General features: G+C 49.2%; 1 protein-coding gene across 1 annotated transcript in view; it reads left to right on the top strand.

The window, feature by feature from the left end:
• The first annotated feature begins 463 nt into the window (after window positions 1-463).
• fgf11a (fibroblast growth factor 11a) overlaps window positions 464-9,174 on the top strand; it is a 240,847-nt gene continuing 232,136 nt past the window's right edge. The window contains exon 1 of the mRNA XM_072459413.1: window positions 464-861. Within this exon, the coding sequence (XP_072315514.1) occupies window positions 669-861 (193 nt within the window). The 5' untranslated portion in view covers window positions 464-668. The remainder of the gene's footprint in view (window positions 862-9,174) is intronic.

Below are 9,174 nucleotides of genomic sequence, written 5' to 3'. Positions count from 1 at the left end.
CTTTCTCGACTTGAAATACTCCAAGACTGTCCCAGAGGCGCGTCCCAGGTAATTGGGGGGCAGGGTGGATGGAGGGAACTGCAGTGTGCCCCATCAGTGTCACAGAGTTGTTACCGCGACAGCCAGTACCCATTTGTTGGATGGACCAGGGTTATTGGACCTCATCTCAAAACAGGACTGGTACGGCGATGCGACAATGGGTTTGATGATGATCTGGTTGGATTAGGCTAACTTTGCCTGATTTCTACATGTTTTTTGCACTCATGGTTTGGATTGCACTGTGAAGAATTATTCGACATTTTGAATAGTCTGTCTTGACTTTGAAGGAGTTGTGACGTACCTTTGTTTAACGTGGATGTAACAAAAAGAGAATATTTTTGCTCAAGATTTGCTTTTGAAACATCAACCTTTAGTGGAACCTTCCAAGAGTTGTGACGTACTTCGAGAAAAGAAAGCAGGATCAGAACGCTCACTAGGTCGATTGTTGGCAAAATTCACCATTGCTATCCTCAACAGCCTAGAATTTTGTGCCCTACACCTTGCAAACCTTCCCCAGCTTTGCCCCCTCGTCACCCTGGGTGAGTGGGCAGGGGGGTGGCCCAAAGTACCCCCCAACACCTGGGCATCACCGAGCCACCCGAGACCGGTGACAGGGCAGAGTCGCCAAGATGGCCGCCCTTGCCAGCTCACTCATTCGCCAGCGCCGGGAGGTGAAGGACCCTCAGCCGAACCGGCAAATTGCCAGCAAACGCAAGCCCTGCCCCAAAAGCAACAAGTCCTTGTGCCAGAAGCAGATACTAATACTGATATCCAAGGTGCGGTTATGTGGCAGTCGAGGCAGAAAGACGGAGAAAAGACCGGGTGAGTCCATAACTCGAATTGTTTTTTATTTCTAATTTTTTTTTCTGCCATTCTCTGTTTTTACCAAGTACTTACTGTAACATATGAAAGAATAATGATACAAAAGTGCTTAAAAACTGTTTATTTCACTGTTATTTAACGGTAGTTGTCTCAAAGAGCGGCAGTGAAAAACGGGTTAAACAATGTAATGAAATAGAGCAAAGGATCATGGGTTTCTTAGTTCTTTCTGGTTTTTTAGCGCTTGCTGCAACAAAACGATGCATTTAGACAAAGGCGTTTGAAATTCCATCGATTGTGAAGCCCACAAAAGTATTGAGAGATTTTTGACAATTCGACACACAATATTCTGGTTATTGCTACGTCCCTCGTGCTAAGGTTGTAAAATGACTCGACGAAATACATTATGTCAAGTGAGCTTGAAGTGAGCTTTTACCTTAGTCTATAAAATGAGTTTGAAATGACAGTAACTTGACAGCACTGAACACGAGCTGAGAGCCGGTCTGCATGAATATTCTACACCACAGGCCCTGTCACTTAAGCCTACTTCTTTGGTTGCTGTTTGGCCTACTTTGGTGACCACTAAGGATTACTTCGCATTAATTCGTATACTTTGACTGCATTATGGGCTGAAGAGTGACTTATTCACAGGACAAAAGTATTCTGATGTTAAGAGAATAAATTCCAATCCATTTTGTTATTTCACACAATCAAAACATCCGAGTATCGGGATACGTATTGTATTGTGGACCCTGTATCAGTACATCGTGTATTGTGAGGTACTCACAACCAATCACCACCTAGTGGTGGGTCTGATGGCGGAGGAGAAAGGACAGAGGGTCTGTTGGTAACGTCTGGCGGAGCCCTCTGTCACCAGGGTCTTCAACTCACACCTTCTCCCACGTCCCAGGGGAGGCTGGGAGTGGGCCACGAGTCCGAGTTGGCCACGAGTCTCAGTGGGCCATGTTCTCGACCTCCATTGTGGATGCGGCTGCTCGGAGCTGTGGTCACAGGGGCCCCGGTGCCTGTAGCAGTGCCACCCCTGAACCCGGGGATGGACATGAGCAGTAGGGGGCCCATCAGGCGCTTGTACGGCTCCTGAGGGGTCTATCTAAGCCGAAGAAATCTGGGTCTCCCTGTTTATCAATCAATCAAATAAATCTAATTTATTTATAGATCACAATTCATACAAAGTGCAATTCAAAATAAAACACAAACACACACACAAAATATCAAAAACCAGGTGAAAGTATTTCAGTCATAGACACGGCTAAACCAAACAGTCATTGGCTTAAACACGGCCGGGGGCGGAGCCTGTCTCACAACCTCGGGAAGACTGTTCCAGACCTTTGCCCCATAGAACTGGATTCTCCATGTTTAGTCCTGACTCTGGCACCAGCAGGAGGCCGGCCCATGTTTAGTCCTGACTCTGGCACCAGCAGGAGGCCGGCCCATGTTTAGTCCTGACTCTGGCACCAGCAGGAGGCCGCTCCATGTTTAGTCCTGACTCTGGCACCAGCAGGAGGCCGGTCCATGTTTAGTCCTGACTCTAGCACCAGCAGGAGGCCGCTCCATGTTTAGTCCTGACTCTGGCACCAGCAGGAGGCCGGTCCATGTTTAGTCCTGACTCTGGCACCAGCAGGAGGCCGGTCCATGTTTAGTCCTGACTCTGGCACCAGCAGGAGGCCGATCCATGTTTAGTCCTGACTCTGGCACCAGCAGGAGGCCGGTCCATGTTTAGTCCTGACTCTGGCACCAACAGGAGGCCGGTCCATGTTTAGTCCTGACTCTGGCACCAACAGGAGGCCGGTCCATGTTTAGTCCTGACTCTGGCACCAGCAAGAGGCCGGTCCATGTTTAGTCCTGACTCTGGCACCAGCAGGAGGCCGGTCCATGTTTAGTCCTGACTCTGGCACCAGCAGGAGGCCGGTCCATGTTTAGTCCTGACTCTGGCACCAGCAGGAGGCCGGTCCATGTTTCGTCCTGACTCTGGCACCAGCAGGAGGCCGGTCCATGTTTAGTCCTGACTCTGGCACCAGCAGGAGGCCGGCCCATGTTTAGTCCCGACTCTGGCACCAGCAGGAGGCCGGTCCATGTTTAGTCCCGACTCTGGCACCAGCAGGAGGCCGGTCCATGTTTAGTCCTGACTCTGGCACCAGCAGGAGGCCGGTCCATGTTTAGTCCTGACTCTGGCACCAACAGGAGGCCGGTCCATGTTTAGTCCTGACTCTGGCACCAACAGGAGGCCGGTCCATGTTTAGTCCTGACTCTGGCACCAGCAAGAGGCCGGTCCATGTTTAGTCCTGACTCTGGCACCAGCAGGAGGCCGGTCCATGTTTAGTCCTGACTCTGGCACCAGCAGGAGGCCGGTCCATGTTTAGTCCTGACTCTGGCACCAGCAGGAGGCCGGTCCATGTTTCGTCCTGACTCTGGCACCAGCAGGAGGCCGGTCCATGTTTAGTCCTGACTCTGGCACCAGCAGGAGGCCGGCCCATGTTTAGTCCCGACTCTGGCACCAGCAGGAGGCCGGTCCATGTTTAGTCCCGACTCTGGCACCAGCAGGAGGCCGGTCCATGTTTAGTCCTGACTCTGGCACCAGCAGGAGGCCGGTCCATGTTTAGTCCTGACTCTGGCACCAACAGGAGGCCGGTCCATGTTTAGTCCTGACTCTGGCACCAACAGGAGGCCGGTCCATGTTTAGTCCTGACTCTGGCACCAGCAAGAGGCCGGTCCATGTTTAGTCCTGACTCTGGCACCAGCAGGAGGCCGGTCCATGTTTAGTCCTGACTCTGGCACCAGCAGGAGGCCGGTCCATGTTTAGTCCTGACTCTGGCACCAGCAGGAGGCCGGTCCATGTTTCGTCCTGACTCTGGCACCAGCAGGAGGCCGGTCCATGTTTAGTCCTGACTCTGGCACCAGCAGGAGGCCGGCCCATGTTTAGTCCCGACTCTGGCACCAGCAGGAGGCCGGTCCATGTTTAGTCCCGACTCTGGCACCAGCAGGAGGCCGGCCCATGTTTAGTCCCGACTCTGGCACCAGCAGGAGGCCGGTCCATGTTTAGTCCCGACTCTGGCACCAGCAGGAGGCCGGTCCATGTTTAGTCCTGACTCTGGCACCAGCAGGAGGCCGGCCCATGTTTAGTCCTGACTCTGGCACCAGCAGGAGGCCGGTCCATGTTTAGTCCTGACTCTGGCACCAGCAGGAGGCCGGTCCCTGAGAACAGGACTAATGTGATCGTATGTCCTGGTTGTCGTCAGGACTCGTGCAGCAGCGCTCTGGATTAAGCTTAGTCTGTTGCTATCGCTAACGCTAACCCAATAAGTGGAAGATGGATGATGGATGTTACTACGCAATAACCAGCCTTAGTAAACACACCCTGTGTTGAATGGCTTAAAGCGTTTGATACATGCACAGCATATACCATGATGTCATCTTATACAAACAGGGCTCGATTAGAAGTAAATGTCGTGGTAAGTCTGACTTCCGTCTTCTATTTCCAGTGGACACAAATACATTGAGAAATAATGTAGTTTTATAGATTCAGGATCAGTTTTATTGCCATTGTCAGTGAACAATTCACAAACCAGGAACATACTTCGACGTCAAGGTGCAACATAAAACAATGTATATTATATATATATAATGATAATAATAATGGTAAAAAGTAGAGAATGTTAAAATAAGGACATACAAAGTAAAATGTCCAATAAAAGTGATATAACTACAATATATACTTTAATACACCAGCTCCCCCTAACCCAGAGCTTTCCCCTTCAGTTCCACCGTCCCCTGCAGAGGCCGTGTCTCCGTCCTCGGGTTGATGACTTTTTTCGGCCCGCGGCGCCGCTCACACGGGGCAGTAATCCCAGAGCAAACTTGGCTCATCCACGGCTGTGATTTACCACGGTGTAAAAATGTCAAGAGGCGCCATTACTGGTGTGTGCCCCCCCCCCCAGCCGTGGTCACAGTTTGGCGTTGCCGGCAGGATGGCGGCCTGTATGTTAACTGTAATTGCCAGGTTCTTAATTGGGGGGCTTAAATAAGAGTGGGTCTGGAGATGGTGAAAGCAAGAAGAGCAGATTTGGAGAATGTAATTTAGCTTTTTTATAGTATACCTTGTGAAATACGTGGGCAATTTAGCAAAATGATTGTAACTGGGGGAAGTTGATGAATACTTTTACAACAGTGGTTCAATAGAGCAAGCTGCAAAACGGGAGAAGTTATGTAAGTCAAGTAAGTAAGTCAAAGTTTCACAGATTAAATCACAAAGTGCTTTACAGAGAGCAATAAAAAACAAGAACATGTACAATAAAGAATAGAGACAGAGTCGCTGAGGACACACTGGGAATGACACATGAGCACAGAGACTGGGACGAAGCAGAAAATATTGGTGCCAAAAATCTGAAACATTTTCAATGTCTGACAGATATTCAATATACCATCCCGAATTTACATTACAGGGGCCCTTTCTCATCATTATTGACCTCTTTAAATCAAGTGTTGACAAGTGGTGTCGACGAACAGTAACATAAAAGACATGATAACAGCAGTCACAAGGTCATGTAATAGCTTAATGCACAAACATGCTAACCACTCCCGTGATGCTAGCACTGAGAGATCACCAAAATCAATCTTATGTAACTGTCACAATATGCCACAGTATCTGCCCATTTGACACAGCTTTATTTACTATTATTTAGGAAAGGCAAGTTTATTTGTAGAGCACAATTCGTACACAAGGCAATTCAAAGTGCTTCACACGACAGGAAAATGCATTCAAATCACAAAGACATTTCATTTGACAGTTTTGCTGACATGAATCATACATTTTGTTCGTGCTCAGAGATCCACCAGATGGAAAACCGCTATTGGTCCACCCTGGCCGACACTCCAGACACTCTTTCCCACATTTATTTGATGTTGCCATAGTGACAGGCGTCTCCAGGACGGGCCCATCGCTTTTAGATTGATTCTTTCCCATGTTTGACCGTCTCTAGACGTCAGCGCGCTTTCTGCCTCTGCACACGTCTGTGCTGAGCGTATGTATCTTTTACCACGACTCTCGTCGACAAAACTCGACCAAAGCTTTAGTGTTAAAACTCGTTCTTGACCAGTGGCAGGTGCTTTACAGTAGCCTTAGTGCAGACTGACCATCTGACCCGCATGTGTTCTGACCCTGTCCCCAGACTCCTGCTCTGCTATAATGCTAATAATAGTTTTAGAATTGTAAATAATTTCTCCAAAGAAAAACCTTTTAATTTAAAGAAATATTCTGTGACTCAAAATGTATCGTGGACAACCAGGGAATTTAGTCTGAAAATACTGGCTTGAGGAATGGATACAAATATCTTTACACATTTTAACCTGAAGAAACCAAAGCCATCAGTAAAGATCGACAGAGAACATACATAACATGTTCTCACCCTGGCTGCACCAACATCCCGACTCAAAACCTTTGGTGACAGAGCATTCTCCCGAACAGCACCCCGACTCTGGAACTCCCTCCCCCGACCTGTCCGCCACTCTCCCTCACTCACAACATTCAAATCCCGCCTAAAAACATACCTCTTCACCCAAGCCTATGACCTCCCCTCCCCCTAGCCTCCTCTACCCCATTGCCTACTCTTCTACCCCCTGTTACATCCCCATCTTTTTCTTTCTACTTATTCTGTCTTGTTCATTTTATCTGTATATTAATGTGTTCTGTACGTGCTGTCCCCCCTGTCTGTAAATACCCCCCCTTTTTTATATGTTCAGCGTCTTTGGGTCACTGAAAAGCGCTATACAAATAAAAGTTATTATTATTATTATTATTATTATGATAAAAAACATAATACAGTAGTATCAACATTTCTATCGAAAGCCTTAAAGTATAAAACAGTAAAAACAGATCTGTCCCTTCAGGAGTCCCGACTGTCCCGACTGTCCCGACTGTCCCGACTGTCCCTCAGTGAAGTCAAAACAGAACAAGGAGGTGTGAATGCAACGTTAAAGAAACCAGTTACAGCAGTAAATGGGAACAAGGCCGTGACAGATTAGCTTCATAACAGATCATTTGTTCTTTGTTCATCTCAGCTCATCCTGTCGTGTGACGACAGGATGAGGACATTTAGTATCTGGACATTGAGACTGTGAAACACAAGGCCCCATAAAATTCACTTTTATTTGTTTTTGCACAAAGTGGAGCGCTCGCCTTCATCCCCGGGACGTCCGGACTAAACCCAGACTAAGAACTCACATACACTTCTGCTGAAACTATGATCATGAACGAGGGGAGGGGCCAAAAGAGTCATGTGAGCGGGGGATCCTGAAGCCACACCCCCAGACTGCTGTCCAACATGGGAGGAGGAGGTGTCCAACACAGGAGGAGGAGGTGTCCAACACGAGAGGAGGAGGTGTCCAACACGAGAGGAGGAGGTGTCCAACACAAGAGGAGGAGGTGTCCAACATGAGAGGAGGAGGTGTCCAACACGGGAGGAGGTGTCCAACACGGGAGGAGGAGGTGTCCAACACGGGAGGAGGAGGTGTCCAACACGAGAGGAGGAGGTGTCCAACACGGGAGGAGGAGTCCAACACGAGAGGAGGAGGTGTCCAACACGGGAGGAGGTGGTGTCCAACACGGGAGGAGGAGGTGTCCAACACGAGAGGAGGAGGTGTCCAGCACAGGAGGAGGAGGTGTCCAGCACAGGAGGAGGAGTTGTCCAGCACAGAGCTTTAAGAGCTGAGTGTGTGACTGCGTTTATGTCCGTGGGAGAAGAGACAACCAGATCAAATGTTGTGTCATGATGATCTTGTCCATGTGGGGGCAGTAACACGACTCCTTTTGAAGTTTATTTGTTACGATTCTGGCCCCAGAATGCACCAGACCACGCCCTCAGTTTGCTTTACCCCGCCTCATATTTTGGCATGATCCCGCCTCTTGTCTAGAATTCCCTGCCCTACCAGCAACTGCGCCGAGGGCCCACGTTAGCGCTTCCTCCGGGGGCATAATACGGTTTGGATCTGAGACATAAAACTGTGAATTCATTTCTTTGAAATATATTTCCGGCAGCAGCAAAAGATGCTATAATGACACAGAACCCACATTTTGACTGGCCCCGGGCCCCCAGACTGCTTTGCTTTGGAGCGCTTTGGCCCACTGCTTCTAATGGCGTCTCCTGCTCTGGGACTGGTTCTGGGACTGGCTCTGGGACTGGCTCTGGGACTGGTTCTGGGTGCAGAGGACTGGTTCTGGGACTGGTTCTGCTACATCACCCGAACATGCCCCATAAACTCAAAACGCATGAATTACATTTGTTAATGATGAGGCTGAACTCATTAATTCACAAAAAGACGTTTCGTATTTTTAAGTCTGTGTGAGGGGCGTGGCTAAAGCTAGTGTGTGAGGGGCGTGGCTAAAGCTAGTGTGTGAGAGGCGTGGCTAAAGCGAGTGTGTGAGGGGCGTGGCTAAAGCGAGTGTGTGAGGGGCGTGGCTAAAGCGTGTGTGTGAGGGGCGTGGCTAAAGCGAGTGTGTGAGGGGCGTGGCTAAAGCGTGTGTGTGAGGGGCGTGGCTAAAGCGTGTGTGTGAGGGGCGTGGCTAAAGCGTGTGTGTGAGGGGCGTGGCTAAAGCGTGTGTGTGAGGGGCGTGGCTAAAGCGTGTGTGTGAGGGGCGTGGCTAAAGCGAGTGTGTGAGGGGCGTGGCTAAAGTGAGCGTGTGAGGGGCGTGGCTAAAGCGAGTGTGTGGGGCGTGGCTAGAGCGAGCGTGTGTGAGGGGCGTGGCTAAAGCGAGTGTGTGGGGCGTGGCTAGAGTGAGCGTGCACAGGAACAGTTTTGCCTCATTTCTTTGACCTCTCTCAAAGCCTCTGTTTGAGCCTCTCTTATGTCTTTGGTTTTGGATCATGTCAGACGCTTTAGGAGCTGAAACATCAGATTGTGTCTCTCTGCGAGACACAGGACATGTTAAACGTGCTGGGAATGTGGACATATGAGTCAGCATCAGTGGACCTGTTGTTTTAGGAGACATGAACTTCTGACCTCACACTTATGACTGCTCCACCCGACCGGACCCTAAAGACCCTCTTAAAGCAACATGACTGGACATTATCTTAAGCAACAAGCCGCTGAATGACCAATGTGTCTTTCCTCTGGACTTAAGTGACCACTGTCCTATTGTGTGTGTGCGGAACACAAAGTGTAGTGAGTCCGACTCAAATCAAACTGTTAAAAGATCCTAGATCCCTGTGGATCACTGGATTCTGTGGATCACTGGATTCTGTGGATCACTGGATTCTGTGGATCACTGGATTCTCTTGGATCTTCTATAACATTATATAAAAC

The sequence above is a fragment of the Eucyclogobius newberryi genome, unplaced genomic scaffold, assembly GCF_026437365.1.
Source record: "Eucyclogobius newberryi isolate DKJ021-1_F unplaced genomic scaffold, fEucNew1.0.hap1 SCAF_22, whole genome shotgun sequence".
Classification (NCBI taxonomy): domain Eukaryota; kingdom Metazoa; phylum Chordata; class Actinopteri; order Gobiiformes; family Gobiidae; genus Eucyclogobius; species Eucyclogobius newberryi.
This window is presented reverse-complemented; position numbering and strand designations above follow the sequence as displayed.